Raw genomic sequence first — 27,858 nt, forward strand, 5'->3', positions numbered from 1 at the left:
GTCGGCTCTGAGCCCGGGGCTCCTGACGGGCGACTCACGCTCCAGAGGCGGAGCTTCATCAACGGGAGGGGGAGTAGTCTAGGGCGTCCCAATGGCAGCTCGGGTGTCTTCCATCGCAGCCAATCAACGTCGGTCGACGGTCAAATTTAAACCCCCCCCCCCCCACCTCCTCCCCCGGGACCTGTCGGGAAAGCGTTTGTAGTTAGTGCGACGGCTGGACCCGCCCCGCCGCCTAAGAGGCGGGAGAAGGGCGTGGCCTCCTTCCGAGTTCGCCTATCACGACGGGCAACCTGCGGAGAGGCGGGCGGCGGCGCCAATCGGGGCGAACAGCTGGAGCCCTGCGGAGCAGTTGGCTGCAGTTGTTGCAACTTTTTTCGAAAGCTGGGTTTCCCGGGAGATCCCAGGCGGTGACAGAGTGGGGTCATGGCTAGAGGTATTTGCCCAAGTGGCCAGCGCCGGGGCAGCTGGGTCGGGGGTCGTGCTGGAGGGGTGGCCGGGGTGGCGGCAGCGTCTGCGGGGAGGCGTCCTCCTCGGGTGGCTCGGGGCGAGCTTGGGGACCCGCGTGGGGGGTGTAGGGGTGCTGCTTCGGAATCCGCCGGCCCCCCTGAGGCTCCAGATACCCCCAGAAACCCCTCCCACTGCCGTGCTTCTGTTTCCCCTCTATGAAGTGAGCATCTGCGGGCCTGCCTCTCCACGGCAGCAGATCCATATGTCACAGCTCTTTGGAAACTAAAGCGCAGGGCAGCTCCAGGGAATAGGTGTTATTGATAGAAGTGGGGCGGGGGCGGGAGTGAGGCTTCGCCCACTTTGGGGCTCTCTCTTTTTGGGAAAGGAGGTGATCCCGAGGCGAAGGCGCAGATCGATAACCTGCATGTTGGGGTGTGCGTCAGGGTGGACACCGCGGCAGGCGCCTTTCCTCCTTCCCCACGTCCTGAGTCAGCTCTGCGCCGCCGGAGCGAGGGCCGGGCCCTGCTGGCCCACTTTGGGGTGAAACGGGTTCATGGCACCTCGCTGGCGCGGTCGTTCGCCCCGCATCTGGTCAGGACTTCGCCCCTCGGTAGATGGCTTGGGTGGGCTGGTACAGCCCTGGGAGGCGATGTCCTGCCTGAAATCCTTTGCATACTTAGTTGGCTGTCAGGCCAGTGCCTCCCAGGTATGCGGCAAAGAGCTCTCCAACCGCTTGGTCATTTCCAGCCACTGCGTCTCCTTCACGCTAAAGGGCCAAAAACTTGAGCGTGAAAGTTGAGAGTAGAATTAGTTTTTTAAAAAAATCAGTTGGGGTGGCCTGGCGCGGTGGCTCAAGCCTGTAATCCCAGCACTTTGGGAGGCCGAGACGGGCGGATCACGAGGCCAGGAGATCGAGACCATCCTGGCTAACACAGCGAAACCCCGTCTCTACTAAAAAAATACAAAAAACTAGCCGGGCGAGGTGGCGGGCGCCTGTAGTCCCAGCTACTCGGGAGGCTGAGGCAGGAGAATGACGTAAACCCGGGAGGCGGAGCTTGCAGTGAGCTGAGATCCAGCCACTGTACTCCAGCCTGGGCGACAGAGTGAGACTCCGTCTCAAAAAAAAAAAAAAAAAAAAAATCAGTTGGGGTATTATATTTTTCTAAAAATTCCAAGGCATCAAGTGTTAGTAGGAATTTGCTTTAGTGCAGTATGCTCCCTATAGCAATAACAATGAATAAAATAATGATTCATTCAACAAATATATATTGGGTCCCTTTGTTTTCAGGCCCTGAAGTCAGTTGCATCATTTATTCTCCCAGCATCCCTAGAGGGTCTTTTGGATTAAGACTTCCCCAGAGCCTGATGAAAAAATGAGGCATAGTAAACTTCAGGTTTTAGAGCTTCATCACCCAACTCATGGAGAAAATTAAGACTAATATTTTTCCTTAGAAAAGTGTTAAGCATCTAAAAGTATATTTAACATTATCTGACTAATTTATCTGACAAATTTTAATAAAACTATGCTTCCTGGGTTCATTTTTCTCATCACAGTACAATCATTTAAGTACTTGTTTTAAAAGTAGTGCATTAATGAATCTATGAAGAAAACTAACCATCTATCATTGAAATACTTAAAATATGACTAAATAATAATTATGGCCGGGCACGGTGGCTCACACCTGTAATCCAAACACTTTGGGAGGCGGAGGCAGTCGGATCACCTGAGGTCGGGAGTTCGAGACCAGCCTGACCAACATGGAGAAACCCCGTCTCTACTAAAAATACAAAATTAGCCGGGCATGGCAGCGCATGTCTGTAATCCCAGCTACTTGAGAGGCTGAGGCAGGGAGAATTGCTTGAACTGGGGAGGCGGAGCTTGCAGTGAGCCGAGATCGCGTCACTGTACTCCAGCCTGGGCAACAGAGCGAGACTCCATCTCAAAAAAACAAACAACAACAACAACAAATAATAATAATAATTACCACTGAAGGCCAGGCACTTTATTAACTCAATTCATCTTTACAAATTGTTATTCTCATTTTTTAGAGGAGGAAGCCTGAAGTCCAAACTTGCTGTCCAGACTCTAGCTTGGCTGGGTCTTTACTTGTGCCACACAACCTCCCTTACTTACCCAAAGCGAAGATAATGTTTGTCAGCTCCTCCCATGGTCAGCTTACAAATCACCTATGTAATTATTAGTTATTGATTCTCACTGTCTCACTTGACCCCAAAATTAGTTGCCTGTTTCTTAGGCTTTATTGCCCTTGCAAGCTATTAAATTGGATATTTTTTTTTTTTTTTTTTTTTTTTGAGACGGAGTCTCGCTCTGTAGCCCAGGCTGGAGTGCAGTGGCCGGATCTCAGCTCACTGCAAGCTCCGCCTCCCGGGTTCACGCCATTCTCCGGCCTCAGCCTCCCAAGTAGCTGAGACTACAGGCGCCCGCCACCTCGCCCGGCTAGTTTTTTGTATTTTTTTAGTAGAGACGGGGTTTCACCGTGTCAGCCAGGATGGTCTCGATCTCCTGACCTCGTGATCCGCCCGTCTCGGCCTCCCAAAGTGCTGGGATTACAGGCTTGAGCCACCGCGCCCTGCCCTAAATTGGATATTTAGATCTAGATTATTATTTTTTTTCTTGAGACAGAGGCTTACTCTGTTGCCCAGGCTGGAGTGCAGTGGAGTGATTTCAACTCACTGCACCCTCCCTCTCCTGTGTTCAAGTGATTCTTGTGCCTCAGCATCCCAAGTAGCTGGGATTACAGGCACCTGTCACCACACCCAGCTAATTTTTGTATTTTTAGTAGAGACGGGGTTTCGCCATGTTGGCCAGGCTGGTCTTGAATTCCCGACCTCAGGTTATACGCCAGCCTTGGCCTCCCAAAGTGCTGGGATTACAGGCATAAGCCACCATGCCTGGCCAATATTTAGATTGTAAATACCAAATCATTTATAGCACTTCAAATGAACAGTCTTTTTCTTCTAGAAAATTGGGCTTTGAACTTGCAATTCACTTTGAGAGCCCTGCTGGGCCACAAAAACAAACTGTTCAGATGCCAGCCAATGCCTCACTCATTTTGAAGTTTTATAATCATGCAAATATTTACAATTCCAATATATTAGTCTCAGGGGTCAGTCCACCTACCTTTCGCTATTTCTACTGCCATTGTTGAATGGTCTCTTAGTTGGTAGACCTCCTCATTTTGCCATCTCCAGTTCATTATCCCTTAGCACCTGGTTGGGGGGGGTCTCCAAAAATAGACTTTTTTTTTTTTTTGGGAGACAGAATCTCACTCTGTCACCCAGGATAGAGTGCAGTAACATGATCTTGGCTCACTGCAACCTCTGCCTCCCGGGTTCAAGTGATTCTCCTGCCTGAGCCTCCCAAGTAGCTGGGATTACAGGCATGCACAACCATGCCAAGCTAATTTTTGTATTTTTAGTAGAAATGGGGTTTCGCCATGTTGGCCAGGCTGGTCTCAAACTCCCGACCTCAGGTGATTTGCCCACCTTGGCCTCCCAAAGTGCTGGGATTACAGGTGTGAACCACCACGCCCAGCCAGTATATTTGTTATATATGTATAAACTTGCAGAGAAAGGACTGTTTTGAAACTTACATTGAATGATCTGTGTTTACATCTTCTAGGTACTGGAGCTGCAGAATTGAGAGGAATAGGTGCTAGACTTGTAATGTGTCCCCTGCAATTGGGGGCTCAAATGCAGAGAAAGCTACGACCATGAGTGGGGTGTGGGGTGCAGCTCGGTATACTAGTATGTGAAATGGACAAGATGATCTATGTGGGTGCTTCCTGCTCCAAAACCATGATTCTCATGGTAATTAAGCTGCAAAACTTCTCTGCCTTGCAGAAGTGGAAAACACTTTCAAATGGCTCAACCTGGTTATGAGAGTGTCACTTTCGAATTCTCTTTCACCCTCTGGGTAATCTTTTGGATATTCAACTGTAGTAGGCTCTGCAGAGGGCATGGGCAGAGTACCTAGCCCACTGGAGTTAGTGGTTGGGCTGGGGGACCCTGCCTTGAAGGATGCTAAAGCATGAGCTGATTTGGGAGGAATCCCAAATTGTCTGAGCAGTGACCTGTCACCACCTAATCCTACTCAGTCTTATCTGTTCTAATGGGAGGCGAGGGAGGCCAGGTGGGGGGATGGCTACAAACAGCCATTTGTATATCTGTGGATGTTGGAAGGTGCTCCGGTGGATTATGGAATTCAAGGTTCTTGGTTTTTACCCATGAGGACACTGAGGCCCAGACTGGGGAAGTGACTTGGCAATGGTCACAAAACACCTCTGGGCAGATGCAGGGAAATAAGTCCAGCCCCTGACTCCCAGGCCATGGCCCAGGCTGCAGAAGCTGGATGCCTTGAAGTGTCTTGTTTGCATCTATGACTTTGCACAAATGCAGTGAATCTGGCTATGGGCCCTCAATCCTTAATGGCCACAGCATAATGGTGCAGGGCAGTGAGCTATGCTGAAACAGCCACCAGAGTGACAGGAACCTCATCTGCCTATGGGGCTTTTTCTCACGGCGGGATAGGAGAACAAGGTGACTTGTTAAACCCTTCTGTAAGACCATTTGCTCCTCCCAACTTCCATTTCCTCCTCTGTAACCAGGAAGGGTAGTGGCTGGGAGGGCAGGCCTTGGGGTCAGTTGGCCGGGGCTGGAAACCCATCTAGTTCTGAGAATTTGGCCAAGCTCCTCACTTTCTCCATCTGTTGAAATGAGATAATAATGGTGTCTACCTTTGCAGGGCTGCTGTGAGGTTTCAATGAGATAGCGGCAAAAGACTCGCCCAGGAAACCGATCATTATAACCCCTGGCTATGTCTCCCCAGGGCTTCCTACCGGTCAAGTACAGCCCTTCTGGGTTTGACACCTGGCCCCATCACTTCCTAGTTTTGTGGCCTGGGACAAACCCCAGCACTTCCCTTGAGTCACGGTGTCACCATTGTAAGCTGGGATGCCGACAGGACCTGCCCCCGTGGGCGTGCGGGGAGGATTCAATGCCTGTGAAACTCTCGGTGGGCACAGCGCCGGGCACACCCGAGGGCCTGGCTTGGCGCGTTCACCGCTGCTGATTTCGCCTGGCACAGACCGGGCTCCCAAAATATCCGCGGAGCCAGCGGAAAAAGGAGCCGGGCGGGCTGGCGGGCGGGCGGGCGGGAGCCTGGGCTGTCATGACAGTGTTTCCCATCCCTTCCTCCGCGAGTGGCTGAGGCTGCGCGCGAGGGGGCGCGCCCGAGCCGGGATTCGCCGAGCCCGCCCGCCCGCCCGCCCTCCGGAGCGGCCTGGCACCACCCTACCAACCCCTCCCAAGGCCAGGCGCCTGACGGTAGAGCAGCTGCGAGCGAAGCAGACGGGACTGCGAGAACGCGCCACCTACGCCTCCTTCCTGCGATACCCTCACCCCAGGCCGCCAGGCTGCCGCAGTGCGGAGTGCCGAACCCGCCTCACGGCGCGGGAAGGGGCGCCGTGGGGCGCCGCCGACCCTTCCCAGAGACGCCGCGAAGCGCTTTATCAGTGGCAGCAGCAGCAACAGCAGCAGCAGCGGCAGCCAGTGGTGAAAGCCGGGCAGCGAGGGCGCGGGGCCGCGCCACGCCATGGAACCTAGCCGGGCTGCAGGCGGTGTGTCGGGCCGACCGCGCTGGGGGCGGGCGGCGCGCGAACCCGGCAGGCCCGAGCAGGCGGGCGACGCAGGCTCCGTTGCAGCCTCCGGCAACTCAGCAACGCCGAGGGCCTCGAAATATGGCTGCGGCAGGAGGCGCCGTCGCGGCGCCCGGCCCGGGCGGCCCGCCGCCCGCCAGCGCCCTGGCGCCCCTCCCCCGCCCGGGTCCCCTCTCCAGGCAGGAAGATGTCCAAGCCCCGCGCGGTGGAGGCGGCGGCGGCGGCGGCGGCGGTGGCAGCGACGGCCCCGGGCCCGGAGATGGTGGAGCGGAGGGGCCCGGGGAGGCCCCGCACCGACGGGGTAAGCAGGCACCCTCCCCGCACCCCTGCGGCGCGCCCGCCGGGCCGGGGCCGCGAGCACATGGGCGATCCCGGGTCCCTGCCCGCGCCGCCCAGGGGCGCCCGGCCGGGCCGCTTCCTTTGCTGCCGCCTGGCTGGGAGTGGCGCCCACAGGGCTCCGCCATGAGCCTGGCGGTGTTTGACCTCGGAAAAGTTTGACTGCGCCTTCATGGCGTCTCCGCAGCCCGAGACCCTACTTCCCCGGAGGTGGCCGCCGTTCCAGGCTGTGCGCGGCCTGCCCGGGCCCCTCGGAGAGGTCACGGGTCTCGCCGCCTCGGTGTTGAATGGTCCCCGAGGCGGCCAGGGCCCCGCTTTGCTTCTGGGGACGCCCTCCTCCGTCTGCTTACTCAGAGGAGGGGCCGGCCCCACGCCCAGAGACGCCCGCAGTGACCTGAACCGCCCCACCGCCCCGTCCTCTCTCTTACTCCCAGGTGCGGCTTGCGACAGAGTGGCCGCCCTGAATGCGCTGGTTGTGGCTCCTGCTCTTCCCAGCTTCCCCAGTCGCCCTGAGAGAAGTCCTTCCGTCGCCGCCCTGGGAGGCTGCGGGGCTGCAGTGATTTGAGAGGGGTCAGGCTCGGGCACGCATGGGGCTCTGGCTGTACTGACAGGCCCTCCAGCCGCCCTCAGCACCAAGTGGTTAATCAGGTTCCCCGGGGCCTGTTTCTGTGCTGAGTCCCTGCGGCTCCTGCCAGGGGAATGAACTCCTAAAGATAGCCTAGCTCTTCACATGCCCGGGTACTTTTGACCTCCCTGTTGCGGGTAGGCTGTCTTCTTCCTATATAGACGTTGGTTGCAGCCGGCTCTCCTGCTGGCCAGCTGTCCCCTTAGTGAATTAGAGACCAGCGCGTTCAGGAAACGTTTCACTGGACCTGGGATTCTAAACCTGCCAGTGCTCTCCTGAGACAACGGGGGCTGGCATCCCTTGATAGCCCAGTTTTTGAAAAACGGTGTTGTCTGATTTTCATCTTTTGTATTCCTCCTCCTCGCGAATGCTCTAGGATCTTCTTCTTCAAGCCTCTTTCAGAATATGCTTTTGTCTTTTTAGGAGAATGTGTTTACCGGGCAGTCAAAGATCTATTCCTACATGAGCCCGAACAAATGCTCTGGAATGCGTTTCCCCCTTCAGGAAGAGAACTCAGTTACACATCACGAAGTCAAATGCCAGGGGAAACCATTAGCTGGAATCTACAGGAAACGAGAAGGTAAGCTTTTGAAATGGCCTCGTTCTGATCCCAGCTGGTCGGGTTGCGGAAGCCTCTCTCTTCTGCAAGAATGCACATATATATTTATCCAGCCGTTTCAGTCTCAGGTTTGGGAGGTTTGAGCCATGTTCTGTCTTGTTGCTAAAAGAGTGGCTTGTCTCAGGGTGTGTGCCCTGTTGGTCTGACAGGTTCTCCCTGCTTTCACAAGAGTTAGCGTGTCCTTCAAGCTTGACTGTCTTGCCTAGTTGCAAAAATAACATACCTGACCCACAATTAGAGAGGCTCACAAGCGCTGAAAGTGCAGAAGTCATGAATTCAGGTTGTATAGACCAGGCGATTGCAGACCTAACTGATGTGTTCATGCAGGGAACTGACTTCCTTCCCTTTTATGAGTTAGCCTTGACCCCATTTCTTTTTCTTTTTTTGAGATGGATTTCTGCTCTTGTCCCCCAGGCTGGAGTGCAGTGGCACAATCTCAGCTCACTGCAACCTCCACCTCCTGGACTCAAGCGATTCTCCTGCCTCAGCCTCCTGAGTAGCTGGGATTACAAGCGGCCACCACCATGCCCACCTAATTTTTGTATTTTTGGTAGAGATGGGATTTCACCATGTTGGCCAGACTGGTCTTGAATTCCTGACCTCAGTTGATCCACCCGCCTTGGCCTCCCAAAATGCTGGGATTACAGGCATGAGCCTCCGTGCCTAGCTGTCTTGACCCCATTTCTAAAGTTTCTTGCCACTCAAGCGTTACGTGTTAGTCTCTGAAGCAGTATTTTATGCAATGAGATTTGGAGTTAAAATGTTGAACAAGAAAATGCAGGGTTAATGAAGACTGTCTGGCCTTGCAAAACAAACTGAAACCTCTTAGACATCTTGCTCTAATCCAAATATTCCCTTTCAAAGCTGCAGTGGGGAGTGTCAGCTTTCCCCAATTCACCATGCTCTCTTCTAATTAAAACTTGTCTGAAAGAAGCAAAGCCTCTGGCTGCCAGCAGCTCCATACAAGGAAGCCTTGTGTTCGCTAACAGAAAGTGTCATAAATGATGATTTGGCATGACCTCTGGGGCCGGATCTGAGAACCAGGGCTGGGCAAGCCCTGAACTGGGGACAGGAGCTCACCCTGGGCTTGATTTCCCCTGGTACACAGGGCAATATTGTTTTATTTGATCTTCAAATGACTTGGGTTCCAACCTTAAGTTTGCCACCCGAAAGAAGGAGGCTTAGATAGGTTGCTGCTCTCTTCTGAGCCTCCGTTCTCTCATCTGTAAATGGGGAGAGAGGAGTCTGACCTCACACAGGACTGTTTTGAAGGGTGGTTGCAGCATGGATGCCAAAGGGCTTTGTGATGGGCTCCGTGTGCCAGCTCTTCACCCCCGGACTGCCAGCTCATCCCTGGACCTGCGGCACTTAGAATTCTTGCCCATAGGATTGGGGAGAGGCACTATCTATAAATGGTACTTGCCCAGACTCTAGTCCTTTAAAATAGGGCAGTCTTGGCTGGGCGCGGTGGCTCATGCCTGTAATCCCAGCACTTTGGGAGGCCGAGGCGGGCAGATCACGAGGTCAGGAGATCGAGACCATCCTGGCTAACACGGTGAAACCCCGTCTCTACTAAAAATACAAAAAATTAGCCGGGCGTGGTGGCAGGCGCCTGTAGTCCCAGCTACTTGGGAGGCTGAGGCAGGAGAATGGCGTGAACCCGGGAGGCAGAGCTTGCAGTGAGCCGAGATCGTGCCACTGCACTCCAGCCTGGGCAATGGAGCAAGACTCCGTCTCAAAAAAAAAAAAAAAAATATATATATATATATATATATATGGCAGTCTATACCTTGTACCAAATGGTGGCCTGGTATACAAGCTAGTGTATTTGGCTCATAGTTTTACTAAATGGCCATGATTAGAATCTTGGGTCAGAGTCTGGGCATGGTGGCTCAGGCTTGTAATTCCAGCACTTCGGTAGGCCAAGGCAGGAGGATCACTTGAGCCCAGGAATTTGAGACCAGCCTGGGCAACATAGTGAGGCCTCGTCTCTACAAAAATGAAAATAAAAAAAATTTGCCTGGCATGGTGGCATGCATCTATAGTCCCAGCTGCTTGGGAGGCTAAGGCACAAGAATTCCTAGAGCCCAGGAGTTTAAAGCTACAGTGAGCTATGATCATGCCACTGCACTCCAGCCTGGGCAACAGAGAGAAACCCCATCTCTAATTTAAAAACATAAAGAATTTAGGTAAGCTGGACTCTGGAGACCCCAAGGTCCAGGCTCTTCTTGTCCATGATTCTGCTGTGATACAGACTGAGTGACAGATGATGTTCACGGGCACCACACACTCCTGGGCCTGATGTCCTGGCTTTAATTCTCTCTGATTTCACCCAGGAAGGCATGTAGAGGAGGAAGAAAGATCTGGATGGTTTTTTTTTTTTTTTTTTTTGAGACGGAGTCTCGCTCTGTCGTCCAGGCTGGAGCGCAGTGGCCGGATCTCAGCTCACTGCAAGCTCCACCTCCCGGGTTTACGCCATTCTCCTGCCTCAGCCTCCCGAGTAACTGGGACTACAGGCGCCCGCCACCTCGCCCGGCTAGTTTTTTGTATTTTTTAGTAGAGACGGGATTTCACCGTGTTAGCCAGGATGGTCTCGATCTCCTGACCTCGCGATCCGCCCGTCTCGGCCTCCCAAAGTGCTGGGATTACAGGCTTGAGACACCGCGCCCGGCCGATCTGGATGGTTTTAATGGGTTTGTTTGTTTGTTTGTTTGTTTGAGACAGAGTCTCGCTCTGTTGCACAGTCTGGAGTGCAGTGGTGCGATCTTGGCTCACTGCAAACCTCCATGTCCCGGATTCCAGCAATTATCCTGCCTCAGCCTCCCAAGTAGCTGAGATTACAGGCATCCGCCACCACGCTCGGCTAATTTTTTCTATTTTTAGTAGAGATGGGGTTTCACCATGTCAGCCAGGCTGGTCTTGAACTCCTGACCTCAGGTGGCCTACCCGTGTTGGCCTCCCAAAGTGCTGGGATTACAGGCGGGAGTCACTGCACCCGGCCTAGTGTATTTATTTATTTTTCTGTTTTGTTAATCTAGATATAGTTAATATATCATAATGTTCGTTTTAAAGCATATGAGTTGGTGGTTTTTAGTATATTCACAGAGTTGTGGAACCATTACCACGGTCTACTTCCAGAACGTTTCCATCACCCCAGAAAGGTACCCATTAGGCGTCACCTTCGATTCCCCTATCCTTCTAGTCCAAGGCAACCATTAAAGTACTTTCTGTCTCTATGGATTTGCCTGTTCTGGACATTTCATATGGATGGAATCACAAAATGTGTGGCCTTTTGTGTCTGGCTTCTTTCACTGAGCATCATATTTTCAAGGTCTATCCATGGTGTAATAAGTATCAGTGCTTCAATCCTTTGTTTAATTTATTTTTATTTATTTTTTTTATTTTTATTTTTATTTTTTTTTGAGACGGAGTCTTGCTCTGTCCCCCTGGCTGGAGTGCAGTGGCGCGATCTCGGCTCACTGCAAGCTCCGCCTCCCGGGTTCCTGCCATTCTCCTGCCTCAGCCTCCTGAGTAGCTGGGACTACAGGCGCCCGCCGCTGCGCCCGGCTAATTTTTTTCTATTTTTAGTAGAGACGGGGTTTCACCATGGTCTCGATCTCCTGACCTTGTGATCCGCCCGCCTCGGCCTCCCAAAGTGCTGGGATTACAGGCGTGAGCCACCGCGCCCGGCCTTCTTTTTTTTATTTTTGAGAAGGAGTCTGTCTCTGTCGCCCAGGCTAGAGGGTAGTGGTGCAGTCTTGGCTCACTGCAACCTCCGCCTCCCAGATTCAAGTGATTCTCCTGCCTCAGCCTCCCAAGTAGCTGGGATTATAGGTGCGCACCACCACGCCTGGCTCATATTTTTATATTTTTAGTAGAGATGGGGGTCTTACCATGTTGGCCAGGCTGGTCTCGAACTCCTGACCTCCGGGGAGCCACCCTGCCCAGCCCTTCATTCCTTTTTATGGCTGGATAATATTCCTTTGTATGGATAGGCCACATTTTGTTTATTCATCTGTTGATGGACATTTGGGTTGTTTTCACTTTTTGGCTATGCCAAATAAGCTGTTATATTCCTGCATAGATTTTTTTGGGGGCATATGTTTTTAATTCTCTGGAATAGATGCCTAGGAGTGAAATTGCTGGGTCATATGGTAACTCTATGTTTAACTTTTTGGGAAGATGCCAAACTGTTTCTAAAGCGGCTGCACCATTTTACATCTGTGAGCAGTGCACTATTTACTTAATTTTTTTTTTCCTTTTTTTTTTTTTTTTTTTTTTTTTTTGAGACGGAGTCTTGCTCTGTCGCCCAGGCTGGAGTGCAGTGGCGCAATCTCGGCTCACTGCAAGCTCCGCCTCCCGGGTTCACGTCATTCTCCTGCCTCAGCCTCCCGAGTAGCTGGGACTACAGGCGCCCGCCGCTGCGCCCGGCTAATTTTTTTCTATTTTTAGTAGAGACGGAGTTTCACCATGGTCTCGATCTCCTGACCTTGTGATCCGCCCGCCTCGGCCTCCCAAAGTGCTGGGATTACAGGCGTGAGCCACCGCGCCCGGCCTTTTTTTTTTTTTTTGAGACAGACTCTCACTCTGTCGCCCAGGCTGGAGTGCAATACGCTTGGCTCACTGCAACATCCGCCTCCCAGGTTCAAGCAGTTCTCCTGCCTCAGCCTCCTGAGTAGCTGGGATTACAAGTCCCTGCCAGTACGCCTGGCTAATTTTTATATTTTTAGTGGAGATGGGGTTTTACCATGTTGGCCAGGCTGGTCTCGAACTCCCGACCTCAGGTGATCCACCCACCTTGGCCTCCCAAAGTGCTGGGATTACAGGCATGAGCCACTGTGTCGAGCCTATTTACTTAGTTTTTTAAAAGGAAAACATGTTTTAAAAATGTAAGCAGTTTTCCAACACTGGCACTCCACAAGTGTTTTAAGTGACAGATCATTGCCGTGTGTCTCCCGATACCCAGGCCAGTCTGCTGGGGCACCATGCTGAGAACTGCTGTGAACCTGGGGCTTCAACCCCACTAGAAGGGGGCCTTCTTTTTCTTTAGAGTCTGAAATGAAGGGTGCCAGGCAGCTCTTGGGGAAGAGTTTCTGCTTTGTCACCTTACTCCTGTCCCTTAATGCTGTCCCAGCCTTCAGGAATGGAGCTTTTGATCTGAGTCTGCAGCCTGATTCCTGAAAGTTATTGATCGAGCGCCCTTGCCAGCATCTCTGTCTCTGGTGCCTCTGCCTCACAGGCTTTCTATCTCCCACGTCAAGACACAGAAGTCTAAAACCTCTGTCCAGTGTCTTGGTCAAAAAATTGAGCTGGAGCTAGGCACTCCTCCCATCATAGCCCATAGCGGACACGGGGCTTAGCAGGCCAAGGGCACTCCTGCCTGACAAACCCAGGATCCTCTCTTCTCAAAGCCTGTCTTAGAATGCAGCTGGTGGTCTAGAAATTGAGAGACAGAGTACAGAGTAAACCCCTGTCTTTCCTCCACCTCCGCCTGCAGAGAAAAGAAATGCTGGGAATGCAGTACGGAGCGCCATGAAGTCCGAGGAACAGAAGATCAAAGACGCCAGGAGAGGTCCCCTGGCACCTTTTCCAAACCAAAAATCTGAAGCAGCAGAACCTCCAAAAACTCCACCCTCATCTTGTGATTCCACCAATGCAGCCATCACCAAGCAAGCCCTGAAAAAGCCCATCAAGGGCAAACAGGCCCCCCGAAAAAAGTAAGTGTCCCCTTCAGTCCTCTTCCTAACGTGGAGCAGTTTGGTTCCTCTGACCCCAGGGAAGCCTGCTCAGGTGCCCGTGGGGGTACAGTGGCCACCTCTCAGCCTCTCTTACGTCAAAGACTCAGATGCCCCGAGTCGTCAGCAGGGATGCCACTGTTTGTCAGTTTCTGGATCTGGCATGGGTCCAGAGTTCAAGAGCCTCTCCTTCCTCCCCTCCTCACCCACCCCAGCATAAGCAGCCCTTCTTTTTTAAATTTATTTTTTTGTTTGTTTTTTTGGTGGTTGGTGTTTTTTTGTTGTTGTTTTGTTTTGTTTTTGAGACAGAGTCTCTGTTGCCCAGGTTGGAGTGCAGTAGTGTAATCTCGGCTCACTGCAAACTCCACCTCCTGTGTTCAAGCAATTCTCCTGCCTCAGCCTCCTGAGTAGCTGGGATTACAGGTGTGTGCCACCATGCCCTGCTTATTTTTGTATTTTTATTGGAGACGGGGTTTCACCATGTTGGTCAGGCTGGTCTCAAACTCCTGACCTCGTGATTTGCCTGCCTCAGCCTCCCAAAGTGCTGGGATTACAGGTGTGAGCCACCACACCTGACTTGTGTTTTTTGAGATGGGGTCTCATTCTATCACCTAGGCTGGAGTGCAGTTAACTCACTGCAGCCTCAATCTCTTGGGACTAAGTGATCCTCCTACTTCAGCCTCCCGAGCAATTGGGACCATAGGTGTGCACCACTATGCCTGGCTAATTTCTTTCCTTTTTTCAGAGATGGGGTTTTGCTGTGTTGCCTGGGTTGGTCTCGAACTCCTGGGCTCAAGTGATCCTCCCGCCTCAGCCTCCCAGAGTGTTGGGCTTACAGGCGTGAGCCACTGCGCCCAGCCAGCAGCCTGTCTTTGAAACTCCTCTGAGGCCCTCATGGGCAGGTGAACTGAGTGACCCACAGGCTCCAGTGGACAAAGGTGTTTAAGTGACATCATCTCCAAGGAGCTGTGTGCCTCTTTGGTGTGTGCCTTCTCCTAAGGAGCTGTGTGCCTCTAGGTTTTCAGTCCTGATATTTATTTTCTCCTCTTCCCCTTACCCAGAGCTCAAGGAAAAACGCAACAGAACCGCAAACTTACGGATTTCTACCCTGTCCGAAGGAGCTCCAGGAAGAGCAAAGCCGAGCTGCAGGTAGTTGCGTGCTTTAAATTCCAGTTCGTGGAGGGGCAGGGTGGCCCACCGGGCAGTGCTTGGTGTGTGTGTGTGTGTCCTGAGCTTTGTTTTCGTCAGCTTGAGGCAAGTCTCTTGGCCCCTCTGGACTTGGTTTTCTCCTGGATCTATCGGGGATCCTCACAAAGCTTGTCCTGCCTTTCTGATAGGATCACTGCAGGGCTTGGTTAAGATACTTGTGTGAAGGAACCTTGTGACTTGTGGCATGTGGCAGGGAAAGCCTGGCGCAACTGTGAAGGTGGATTTTCCAGGACTTGTTGGCAGAGCCATTGGGAGCCTGGGACTGTGGGAAAGCCTGCCTGTTTTTTCAGAGGCTTTTCTTATCTGTTTGCTGGAAGTTTCCATGTTGTGGCCCAGGATGGTAAAGAGCAGTGGCTTGGAGCCACTTGCTGGTTGCGTAGCCTCGGGCCAGTCACTTACCCTGTCCATGCCTTGGCTCTCCAGTCTGTAAAATGATACAATAATGTAGTACCTGCTAGGACTGTGGTGAGCATTCAGTAAATGTGCGGGTGCAAGAGGAACCTTTAGAACCATGCTTGACACTCAGTAAGTGCCAGCTAACTGTTACTATCGCCACCACTGTTTCCTCAGCGTTGTCACTCCTGTCTGGTCTTTCCCATGCTACTGCCATGGTAGGAACCTGCAGACCAGTGAGCAGCACCGGCTGGCAGGCGGCTGGCCTGTGCGGGCCTCTGCTGCTTTTTTGCAGAGGGCTGAGCTATGCAGCAGGCAGTCAATATTTGCTGCAGTGAGGTGTGGTTATTGCTTTTCTGTGAAGGAAACCCAGGGCGTGTCAGGTCCCTCTGCTCTTCCCCCTCAGGGACACCTGGGGCTGCCCCTCCGCTCTCCCTCACCCCCACAGTGACCACCAGGTTGGGAGAGGCACTCAAGATTGCATCCTACACAGAGGTGGGGACCCCAGCTTTGGCAGTTTCAGCATTTCAACCCTCATGCAGACTCCTTCAGTGTTCTTGATGTTAAATGTTCAGATACACAGTGGTCTAGTATTCTTTCTCTTTTTCTTTTAATTGATGAAGCTTCATTAAAAAAAAAAAAAGTCAATTTTCTTCCCCACAGAGAGCAGCTTTGGTTTTATTGCCTGAAAAAGGCAATGTCTTTCAGCCGAGAATGAGCTGTTTAAAACATTTGCGGCAGTGGGAGACTGTGCTAGGTCACTTTTTTTTTTTTGAGATGGTGTTTTGCTCTTGTTGCCCAGGCTGGAGTGCAGTGGCATGATCTCGACTCACCACAGCCTCCACCTGTTGGGTTCAAGCGATTCTCCTGTCTCAGCCTCCTGAGTAGCTGGGACTACAGGTGTTTGCCGCCACACCTGGCTAATTTTGTATTTTTTTTCTTTTAGTAGAGACCGGATTTGTCCATGTTGGTCAGGCTGGTCTCGAACTCCCGACGTAGGGTGATCTGCCCACCTGAGCCTCCCAAAGTGCTGGGATCACAGACGTGAGCCACGACGCCTGGCCTGCTAAGTCTCTCTTAAAGACAGCACTGGGCCAGGCGTGGTGGCTCATGCCTGTAACCCTAGCACTTCGGGAGGCCCAGGTGGGCGGATCACCTGAAGTCAGGAGTTCGAGACCAGCCTGGCCAACATGGTGAAACCCTGTCTCTACTAAAATACAAAAATTAGCCTGGCGTGATGGCAGGTGCCTGTAATCCCAGCTACTTGGGAGGCTGAGACAGGAGAATCACTTGAACCCTGAAGACGGTGGTTGCAGTGAGCCAAGATCACGCCACTGCACTCCAGCCTGGGTGGCTGAGCGAGGTTCCGTCTTTAAAAAAAAAAAAAAAGGACAACACTGCAAAGGGTGAGGTGGTGCCAGGCCACAGAATCCCAGACACCTCCCAGCCAGGGTTGGAGCTGTGGCGTGCCCACACAGAGGGCCTCTACTGAGCGCCCATCAAGGGCTGCTGTGGACTTTAGGGTGGGGGGAGCTGAGTTGGCCTTTTTAATAAGAAGCAAGAGTTTGTGCTGGGCAGAGTGAAGGCTGCAATGGGACAGGATGCAGGTCTGCTAAATCTTGCAGCAGATGAGCAGAAGGAAAGGACGCACTTGCTTCCCTAAAGCACGGTCTGCAAACACAAGAAAGCTTGCCCTGTTCCTGGACCAGGAGCCGTGCTCTGCCCCCGACTGTTTGTGTTGGCTCTGCTGAGTGCAGCCATGCAAGCTGTTGCTGGCCAGGGCAGGGAGGCCGTAGCTGGCCGGGATGACGTGGCTGGAGCTGGTTAGGGTGGAGTATTTTCTGACTGCACAGATAAAACTCAAGAACGGGATAGCTGGGGCTCATCTGAAGGGTGGGGTCAGTCCTGACCTGAATGCCATGTTGGGCCCAGGCTGTGAGTCCAGGAGGGTGGGGCATAATAGAGCCTGTTGTTGGCCAGATGGTCTGGGGCGAAACTGCAGTTCAGAGCCTCTTGTATACTTCCACTGAGGCTGAAGACAGCAGCCAGGGCGGGCCTAGCGCCAGGGCATGGGTCCTGGGCAACCGGGTGGGATCAGGGCTGCTGGGTTTGGACACAAGGTGGGCCTTGGAGAGATGCCCTACCCACCGAATGCTTCACTGCTGGGGCCCCTTGGCTGGCCAGCCTGGCTGCGGGTGGGGTGGCAGCCAGTAGCAGGGCAGGGACCATGCCTCTTGGCAATGCCTGGGCTTCCTCATGCCCAGCTTGACCCCAGGGCCAGATGTGCAAGCAGCCTGCTGATTCCGCTCGGAAAGGTCCCCTCCTTCCTTGTCACAGGTGCTTCTCACTAGCCCTAGTTCCGACCTTGTATTGCTCCCACTCCATCTGCCTCTAGGCCCATCTGTGGGCTCCTGCCAGAATTCCCTTTAGGAAGCCCAGGGCTGGTTGTTTGCAGGCCCTAAACTCCAGGCCTTTGGGAGACTCAGCCTCCCTGGCTTTGTGCTGGGGCATCTGGCCTGGTCCCAGCTTCCCTCTGCGCATCTCTTACCTGCCGTGTTCGGTCCCAGCAGAAAAACCCCCATTCCACTACTGCGGTCTTTCTCTGATCACTCCCGTTTCCATGGGCCCGGTACTGCTCAGCCCTTGCTGCACGGTTGTAATGAATGGGTCACGCAGCAAGGCGGTGGGGTGTGTGATGGCGGTGGTGTTGCTTTGAGGGCCTGCTGTGTGCACTGTTCTAGACCAGGAGATTCCACAGTAAACTAGACCAGCCCCTGGGACTCATGGGGCTTATTTTCAAATGGGGAGTAATTAACAACAAAAAAGACACCAGCTACTTGGGAGGCTGAGGTGGGAGGATTACTTGAAAGCAGGAGTTCAGCACCAACCTGGGCAACATCGTGAGACCCCATCTTTTTTTTTTTTTTTTTTGAGACGGAGTCTCGCTGTGTCGCCCAGGCTGGAGTGCCGTGGCCGGATCTCTCAGCTCATTGCAAGCTCCGCCTCCTGAGTTTTTACGCCATTCTCCTGCCTCAGCCTCCCGAGTAGCTGGGACTACAGGCGCCCACCACCTCGCCCGGCTAGTTTTTTGTATTTTTTAGTAGAGATGGGGTTTCACCGTGTTAGCCAGGATGGTCTCGAACTTCTGACCTCGTGATCCGCCCGTCTCGGCCTCCCAAAGTGCTGGGATTACAGGCTTGAGCCACCGCGCCCGGCCGGACCCCATCTTTTTTGGTTGGTTGGTTGGTTTGTTTTTGAGACAGAGTTTCACATTGTCACCTGGCCTGGAGTGCAATGGCGCGATCTCGGCTCACTGCAACCTCCACCTCCCAGGTTCAGATGATTCTCCTGCCTCAGTCTCCCAAGTACCTGAGATTACAGGTGCGCACCACCATGCCCAGCTAATTTTTTGTATTTTCAGTAGAGATGGTGTTTCACTATGTTGGCCAGGCTGGTCTCAAACGCCTGACCTTGTGATCCACCCACCTCAGCCTCCCAAAGTGCTGGGATTATAGGCGTGAGCCACTGAGCCCAGCCGTGAGACCCCATCTTAAAAGATAATTTAAAAGGCCAGGCATGGGGGCTCACACCTGTAATCCCAGCACTTTGGGAGGCTGAGGCGGGCGGATCATGAGGTCAGGAGATGGAGACCATCCTGGCTAACACGGTGAAACCCCATTTCTACTAAAAATACAAAAAATTAGCTGGGCATGGTGGTGGGCGCCTGTGGTCCCAGCTACTCGGGAGGCTGAGGCAGGAGAATGGCGTGGCCACAGGAGGAGAGCTGGGACTCCAGGCTTCCGCCACCACGCCTGGCCAATTTTTTGTATTTTTAGTAGAAACGGGGTTTCACCGTGTTAGTCAGGATGGTCTCGATCTCCTGACTTCGTGATCCGCCTGCTCAGCCTCTCAAAGTGCTGGGATTACAGACGTGTATCTTTTTTTTTTTTTTTAACCTTCTTGACCATTATCTTCCATATGTTTTAAGTGGAAAATTTAGTCCATTTATGTGAAAGGTTAATATTGATATGTGAGGTTTTGTTAGGTATGTTACTATTAAGTAAGTTTATGGGAAGGATTTTTGGTTTTTCTTTGTTTCTTTCTTTTTGAGACGGAGTCTTGCTCTGTCTGCCAGGCTGGAGTGCAGTAGTGCGATCTTGGCCTACTGCAAACTCCACCTCCTGGGTTCAAACGATTCTCCTGCCTCAGCCTCCTGAGTAGCTGGGATTACAGGCACGCACCACCATGCCCAACTAATTTTTGTGTTTTTGGTAGAGACGGGATTTTGCCACGTTGGCCAGGCTGGTCTCAAACTCCTAACCTCAAGTGATCCGCCCACCTCAGCTTCCCAAAGTGCTGGGATAGCAGACGTGAGCCACCATCCTGGTCACGTTTTCTGTTTTTTTAAGACAGGGTCTCACTCTGTTGCCCAGGCTGGAGTGCAGTGGCGCAATCATGGCTCACTGCAGCCTCAGCCTCCTGGGCTCCAGCAATCCTCCTTCTTCAGCCTCTAGAGTAGCTGGGACCAAAGGTGTGTGCCTCCACATCCAGCTTATTTATTTTTTGTAGGGACAGGGTCTGGATCTGTTGCTTAGGCTGGTCTCTAACTCCTGTCCTTAAGCGATCCTTCTTCCTGGTCCTCCTGATATGTTAGGATTATAGGAGAGAGCCATGCACCTGGCCTCATTTACATTTTAAAAGACCCCTCTGGCTGCCCTGTGGAGAACTGAGTGTTCTCTGGGGTCAGAGTGGAAGCCTGGTGACTAGCGAGGGGGCGGGGCCGTGGCTGGGCCGCAGGGCCGCAGTGGGAATGGAGATGGAGAGGAGGTGGCAGGATTTGGGACTGTCCTTGAGGTTACTCATTCACAATTGTTCCCAGCACAGACTGCAGGGCCTGGCACGTTGCAGGTGTGGACTGAGTGCCTGGAAAAGCTGCAAGCTGGTTTGGGCCTCTGTGTAGGGGGAATGGGTTGAGCTCAGCAGTTGGTGTCAGGCTCCTGACATGTGCCATCTGGTTTGGTGAAAGTCTGTGCCAGCAAGTCATGCTGGTTTGGGGGGAGCCACACTGGTTTGGAGCTTCTGGTCTGTCTTCATTTGGTTCGCTTTTGCTCCATAGTATCTGTGCGATGGCAGAGCAGTAGAACCCAGGGATAGGGATGGAGGTAGGTGCAGGAGGGGTGGCCTTAGAGGAGAGGTGGATCCCGGGGTGCCCCCTTCCTGTTTCTGTTCAGGGCTGTGTTGACCCTCGGGATTGGAGGCCCTCTTCCCATCCATGGTGGTGGCCTCCATACAGGTGAACCTCAGAGATCCTAAACATTTTGATAGCAGTACGCGCCATCAGACCAGAGGGATGTGGACCACGTGTGTCCCATCCAAAGGGCACAGCCTCTGATCTGCTGTACCCGATTTTCTTTTTTCTTTTTTTTTTTTTTTGAGACGGAGTCTTGCTCTGTCACCTGGCCTGGAGTGCAGTGGCACAATCTCAGCTCACTGCAACCTCTGCCTCCCAGGTTCAAGTGATTCTCTTGCCTCAGCCTCCCTAGTAACTGGGACTACAGGCTCCTGCCACCACACCTGGCTAATTTTTATATCTTTAATAGAGATAGGGTTTTACCATATTTGCCAGGCTGGTCTCGAACTCCTGACCTTACGATCCACCTGCCTTGGCCTCCCAAAGTGTTGAGATTACAGGCGTGAGCCACCACACCTGGCTCACTGTACCTGATTTTCTATGAAGTCAGAGGCCTGATTTTCAGGTGTGGGCAAGTTGGACATTTTTTAACATGCTGCATGGGCAACAGAACATATCTACAAGCCCCATTCTGTTCTTGGGTCCTTACTGTTTCCCTTCTGATCCAGTTGAACCTCGGTGACAGATCTTCCACAACAGATGGGTGATGAGAAAAGGAGGGATACTTGGGAGCTTTGCCATCAGTGGGGACCCGTCATCCCCAGTGATGCCAAATGAGGCCGACTGTGGCCCTGTGGGCATGGCCTGGGGCAGTCAGGGCTCAAGACCATGAAGCTACCCACGACGGGCCTGGGAAAGGATACTGATGCTGCTTTTCTTTCTCTCCACCCAGTCTGAAGAAAGGAAAAGAATAGATGAATTGATTGAGAGTGGGAAGGAAGAAGGGATGAAGGTAAGGGGCTGCTTGCTTGCTGCATCGTAGCTGAAGCTGGAAGAGCTCACCTTCCCTGGTCCCGTGGCTGAGAGTGGCCACTGTGTGGCTTTAACCCTCTAATGGCCATGGTGACCAGGCAGACTCTCTTAGATTGTCAAAGAGCCAAATACTAAAACTTGTTAAGGAAATGTCTTATGAAGGAAACATAAATGGACTTTGTATATAAATGTTATCCAGGGGAAACTTTTCTTAGAAATTGTGGTTAAAAAATTCGGTGACTTTTTGTACATTCACAATGCAATGCAACCATCATCCCTGTCTAATTTCAGAATTTTTTCATCCTCCCAAACGGAAACCCTTACCCATTACTTAGCACTGCCCACCATCCCTGCCTGTCCCCTGCCCAGCCCCTGACAGCCACTCAGCTGCTTTCTGTCTCAGTGGAATTGATCTTCTGTATACTTCATATAAATGGGATTATACAATATGTAGCTGATGCCCAGGAAAACTTTTAAAAGGAGAAACTAATACATTTTTTAAACTCTGTTTTCCTAGATAATGACAATGCCCAAGAAATGTGCTTTTCTCTTACTGTATTTCAAACATACTGAGTTTGGGCAAGAGGAGAACTCTCTACAGGGAGGCTCAGATGGGCCTAGACTAGGGCTCAGGGCTTAGAAAGCTTCCACTTCCACCCACCACCTAGGGGAGATTCCAGCTTAAGTCCTGGGCCCCTAAGAGCAACCCCATCCAACTCCATGTAGAATAGAGTGAGGAGACACAGGAGAGAAATTGTGGAACGAGGCAGAGACCCAGACCACTGGACCTGCTGTTCGCCTAAGAAGGCATAGCGCACAGCCCCTAGACAGAGAAACCAAGTGTGTGGATTTGAGCTGTGTCACTGCCTAGCTGTGTGGCCTCAGACACGTGGCTGTGCCTCTTTAAGCCTCAGTTTCCTCATCTACAAAATGGGGCAGTCTCCACCTAGCAGATCTCTCACGAGCTCTGATATAACTGCTTTGCAGATGAGCACCAAGGAATCACGTTTGTGGAGTGAGGGAAATGTTCTAGAGCTGGCCTGTAGTGACGGTTGCACAGGTGTATACACTTCATAAAACCCATCAACCTGTACATGTAAAGCAAGTGAATTTTATAGCATAGCTCAGTACAGCTGTTAAAGATTGGGGTAAGCCCCCAGCTCCCTGGAGACCTGCTGTGGACAGTGGCATCCATTGCTATTATGAACCAACACACACTCTTATCACTTCCTGACAGATTGACCTCATCGATGGCAAAGGCAGGGGTGTGATTGCCACCAAGCAGTTCTCCCGAGGTGACTTTGTGGTGGAATACCACGGGGACCTCATCGAGATCACCGATGCCAAGAAACGGGAGGCTCTGTACGCACAGGACCCTTCCACGGGCTGTTACATGTACTATTTTCAGTATCTGAGCAAAACCTATTGGTGAGTCCACTGTTGCTTTGAGTGGCTTTTCTATCCTCTGGGCAGTGAGGAAAGGCCAAAGGGCCAGGAACTCCTGATTCTGTTTGGTGGCCAGTCTTCTGGTTTTGTTCTTGTTGACTTTTTTTTTTGAGACAGAGTCTTGCTCTGTTGCCTAGCCTGGAGTGCAGTGGCGTGATCTCAGCTCACTGCAACCTCCTGTTGGTCTCAAGGAATTCTCCTGCCTCAGCCTCTGGAGTAGCCCGGCTAATTTTTTTTTTTTTTGCATTTTTAGTAGAGATGGACTTTTGCCACATTGGCCAAGCTGGTCTTGAACGACCTCAGACGATCCACCTGCCTTGGTCTTCCAAAGTGCTAGGATTACAGGCGTGAGCCACTGTGCCTGGCCTGTTATTGCCTTTTTTCAAAGCTGTAATGCAGCTATCCCCTGCTTCTCTTTTTTTTTTTTTTTTTTTTTTTTTTTGAGTCTCAATCTGTCGCCCAGGCTGGAGTGCAGTGGCACAATCTTGGCTCACTGCAACCTCCTCCTCCTGGGTTCAAGGGATTCTTCTGCCTCAGCCTCCCACAGAGCTGGGATTACAGGTATGTGTCACCACGCCCAGCTAGTTTTTGTATTTTTTTTAGTAGAGACGGGGTTTCGTTATGTTGGCCAGGCTGGTCTGACCTCAGATGGTCCGCCCGCCTCAGCCTCCCAAAGTGCTGGCATTACAGGTGTGAGCCACTGCGCCTGGACCCTGCTTCCCTCGAGACGGAGTCTCACTCTGTCGCCCAGGCTGGAGTGCAGTGGCACAGTGATTGGCTCACTGCCTCAGCCTCTTGAGTAGCTGGGACTACACACACATGCCACCATGCCCGGCTAATTTTTTGTATTTTTAGTAGAGATAGAGTTTCACTGTGTTAGCCAGAATAGTCTTGATCTCCCAACCTTGTGATCCACCCGCCTTAGTCTCCCAAAGTGCTGGGATCACAGGCATGAGCCACCGTGCCTGGCCCCCAGCTTCCCATTTTTAATCTTTGGAATTGGAGCTGTCCTGGATGTTATCTCATCCAACAAAGGGGAGAAGTGGACTAGTCACATGAAAACCTGTTAAGCAGCTCACCTGGCTCTCCTTCAGGGCATTTGGCCAGAGCGGCTCTGGAAATCACTAATTGCTTTTTCCTGGCTATAACCAGCGGAGTTGATTTTTTTTTTTTTTTTTTTTTGAGATGGAGTTTCACTCTTGTTATCCAGGCTGGAGTGCAGTGGCGCGATCTTCGCTCACTGCAACCTCCACTTCCCCAGTTCAAGCGATTCTCCTGCCTCAGCCTCCCAAATAACTGGGATTACAGGCAAGCACCACCACGCCCAGCTAATTTTGTATTTTTAGCACAGACAGGATTTCACCATGCTGGCCAGGCTGGTTTCGAAATCCAGACCTCAGGTAATCCACCTGCCTCAGCCTCCCAAAGTGCTGGGATTACAGGCGCGAGCCACCACACCTGGCGGGGTTGATTTTTGTAATCCATGTATTTGTTTTGGGAAACTCTACCATTTCCCCCTGTGCCTCCATAAAGAGCCCTGTGGGTCCCACCCCATCCCCTCACCCAGGTCCTGTGCAGGCTCTCAAAAATAGCTTTGTGGGCCAGGCGTGGGTGCTCACGCCTGTAATCCCAGCCCTTTGGGTGGCTGAGGTGGATGCATCATGAGGTCAGGAGTTTGAGACCCACATGGCGAAACTCCGTCTCTACTAAAAATACAAAAAAATCAGCCTGGCGTGGTGGCGCACGCTTCTAATCCCAGTGACTCAGGAGGCTGAGGCAGGAGAATTGCCTTAATCCGGGAGGCAGAGGTTGCGATGAGCTGAGATCACGCCACTGCACTCCACCTTAGGTGACAGAGCAAGACTCTGTCTCAGGAAAAAAAAAAAATAGCCTTGTGAATTGGGCCAGGTGCAGTGGCTGATGCCTGTAATCCCAATACATTTGGAGGCTGAGGCAGGAAAGATTGATAGAACCCAGGAGTTTGAGACTTGGGCAACATAGGGATATATCCTGCCTCTACAAAAATTTTAGAAATTTTTAAAAATTAGCCAGCTTTGGTGGTGAACACCTGTAGTCCTAGCAACTCAGGAGGCTGAGGTACGATGATCACTTGAGCCTAGGAGGTTGAGGTTACAATGAGCCGTGATCGCCCCACTGCACTCTAGCCTGGGTGACAGAGCGAGACTCTGTCTCAAAAAATACATTTAAAAAAATTCTGGCCGTGTGTGGTGCCTCACACCTGTTGTCCCACCACTTTGGGAGGCCAAGGTGGGCGGATTACCTGAGGTCAGGAGTTCAAGACCAGCCTGACCAACATGGTGAAACCGTGTTTCTGCTAAAAATACAAAAATTAGCTGGGCATATTGGTGTGCACCTATAGTCCCAGCTACTCGGGAGGATGAGACAGGAGAATCTCTTGAAGCTGGGAGGTGGAGGTTGCAGTGAGCCAAGATCATGCCACTGCACTCCAGCCTGGGCGACAGAGTGACGAGACTCCCTCTCAAAAAAAAAACAGACCTGGTGGCTCATGCTTGTAATCTCAAAAACTCAGGAGGCCAAGGCCAGAAGATCACTTGAGCCCAGGAGTTGGAGACCAGCCTGGGCAATGTAGGGAGACCTTGTCTCTACAAAAACAACTAAAAATTAGCCTGATGTTGTGGCATGTAGCTGTGGTCAAAGATACTGGGGAGGCTGAGGTAGGAAGATGACTTGAGCCTGGGAGGTGGAGGAGGCTGCAGTGAGCCGTGATCGCACTGCTGCTCTCCAGCCTGGGTGACACGGCGAGACCCCCTCTAAAAAGGAAAAAGAAAATAGCTTTATGAATTGAATCTTTCCAAAACACGTGACTTTAAATCAGCATCCCGCCAGAGCTGAGCACAAGTGTGACTCTCTCCGGGTTAAAAAGCCTCTTTATCAATTTAATCCTCTCTGGCCCTCCCTCCCCTCCAGCGTGGATGCAACTAGAGAGACAAATCGCCTAGGAAGACTGATCAATCATAGCAAATGTGGGAACTGCCAAACCAAACTGCACGACATTGATGGCGTACCTCACCTCATCCTCATCGCCTCCCGAGACATCGCGGCTGGGGAGGAGCTCCTGTATGACTATGGGGACCGCAGCAAGGCTTCCATTGAAGCTCACCCGTGGCTGAAGCATTAACCGGCTGACCCCACACCCTCCCCACCCCACCTTCCCTTCTGCAAAGGACAAAGTGCCCTCAAAGGGAATTGAATTTTTTTTTTTTACACACTTACTTAATCTTAGCGGATTACTTCAGATGTTTTTAAAAAGTATATTAAGATGCCTTTTCACTGTAGTATTTAAATATCTGTTACAGGTTTCCAAGGTGGACTTGAACAGATGGCCTTATATTACCAAAACTTTTATATTCTAGTTGTTTTTGTACTTTTTTTGCATACAAGCCGAACGTTTGTGCTTCCCGTGCATGCAGTCAAAGACTCAGCACAGGTTTTAGAGGAAAGAGTCAAACATGAACTAGGAAGCCAGGTGAGTCTCCTTTCTCCAGTGGAAGAGCCGGGACCTTCCCCCTGCACCCCTGACATCCAGGGACGGGGTGTGAGGAAGACGCTGCCTCCCAGTGGCCTGGACGGAATGTTTCCAAGCTCTTGTTCTCCTAACGCCTCGACAGGCGCTCACTGAAGTGTATGAATATTTTTTAAAAAGGTTTTGCAGTAAACTAGTCTTCCCCTCTGCTTTCTCGAAAGCTTACTGAGCCCTGGGCCCCGAGCCTGGGCCGGGCATCGATTTCCTCTTCCACAAGCTGCCGCTTTTCTGGGCACCTTGAAGCATCAGGGCGCGAAATCGAACTAGATGTGGGCAGGGAGAGTGTTGCTTACCTGCCCTGCGGGGGCAGGGTCTCCTGAAACTGGGTTAATTCTTTATAGAAATGTGAACACTGAATTTATTTTAAAAAAAATAATAAAAATTTAAAAAAATAAAAATTAAAAAAAAAAACCACAGAAAACAACTTACATGTATATAGGTCTTGAAGTGAGTGAAGTGGCTGCTTTTTTTTTTCTTTTGCTTTTGCTTTTTTTTGCTTTTTGTAGAAGAGATTGAGAATGGTACTCTAATCAAAAATAAAGTTTTGTAGTGGGACCAGAAATTACTTACCTAACATCCACCCCCATTTCCCCTCATCCTGCTGGGGTTGAAGGTTCCAGACCTGCTGTCGAGGCCTTGTGTTTGTCAGACACCCGGCATCCTCCTGCAAGGACGCAACTGTGAGCTGAGGTGTGAGCCTAGGAGCCCAGGACCCCGACCCCAGCCACTGCTGCCAGCCTCAGAAAGGCACCCAGGTGTGCAGGGGAGCATGCAGGGCCTGGCGGCCCCCAGGAATCACAGATAGGGCTAAGGTTTTCACCTTAACTGTGAAGGCAGGAGGAGTAGGTGGCTGTCTCCTCCCGTCCTTCACAGAACTGATTCTCACTCTGTCCCTTCAGTCCAGGGGGCCAGGGCTCAGGAGCCATGACCTGGTGTCTCCTGCCCACCTTGGTCCCAGGTAAATGTGAATGGAGACAGGTATGAGAGCTCGTCCTAGTCTTTGATTCCCCCCAGCCCCACCTCGGGCCTCACGACGGTGCTACCTAAGAAAGTCTTCCCTCCCACCCCCGCCAGCCTGGTCAGTGGTCAGCAAATTGGAAGAGGATCCGACAGGAGTGTAAATGTGAGACACAGTGTCGATTATACCTATTTGTGGTTTAGCTTTGTATTTAAACAAGGAAATAAACTTGAAAATTATTTGTCATCATAAAAATGAAACAAAAATTAAAATATTTATTGCCAGGCAAGGCCACCTGTGTGTCTTTCTGTTTTTACAATTTGACTGTGTCACACCAACATGAGTCTAAGCTTTGGTAAGCGTCCTCCTGGGGAACCAGAAAAGCGTACTGATGTGATTTTGAACATGTTTTCTAGAACTCTTGAGTTCTTTGGTTTCCTCATCTGTATACTGGGGACCATAGGGTATGTGAAGATTAAAAGGTAATGCTTTTTTTTTTGGAGACAGTCTCACTCTGTTACCTAGGCTGGAGTTCAGTGGGGCAATCTCAGCTCACTGCAACCTCCTGGGTTCAAGCGATTCTCGTGCCTCAGCCACTTGAATATCTGGGATTACAGGCATGCGCCACCACACCCAGCCTTTTCTCTTTTTTTGAGATGGAATTTCGCTCTGTCACTCAGGCTG

General features: G+C 51.7%; 1 protein-coding gene across 4 annotated transcripts; it reads left to right on the plus strand.

Moving 5' to 3' along the window:
• Window positions 1-27,463, plus strand: KMT5A (lysine methyltransferase 5A). 4 transcript variants are annotated; one of them, XM_003907335.5, is made up of 8 exons: window positions 1-433; window positions 6,305-6,426; window positions 7,510-7,666; window positions 13,203-13,422; window positions 14,502-14,589; window positions 21,126-21,185; window positions 22,443-22,633; window positions 25,601-27,463. In XM_003907335.5, the coding sequence occupies exons 1-8, from the start codon at window positions 424-426 to the stop codon at window positions 25,809-25,811; spliced, it is 1,059 nt and encodes a 352-aa protein (XP_003907384.1). In that variant the 5' UTR covers window positions 1-423; the 3' UTR covers window positions 25,812-27,463. The 4 variants fall into 4 exon arrangements, with proteins under 4 accessions (XP_003907384.1, XP_031506737.1, XP_017801791.1 ...); XM_031650877.1 differs by lacking the exon at window positions 21,126-21,185; XM_017946302.3 differs by lacking the exon at window positions 6,305-6,426.
• Window positions 27,464-27,858: the final 395 nt, after the last annotated feature.

Source organism: Papio anubis, chromosome 9 (genome assembly GCF_008728515.1).
Source record: "Papio anubis isolate 15944 chromosome 9, Panubis1.0, whole genome shotgun sequence".
Taxonomy (NCBI): Eukaryota; Metazoa; Chordata; class Mammalia; order Primates; family Cercopithecidae; genus Papio; species Papio anubis.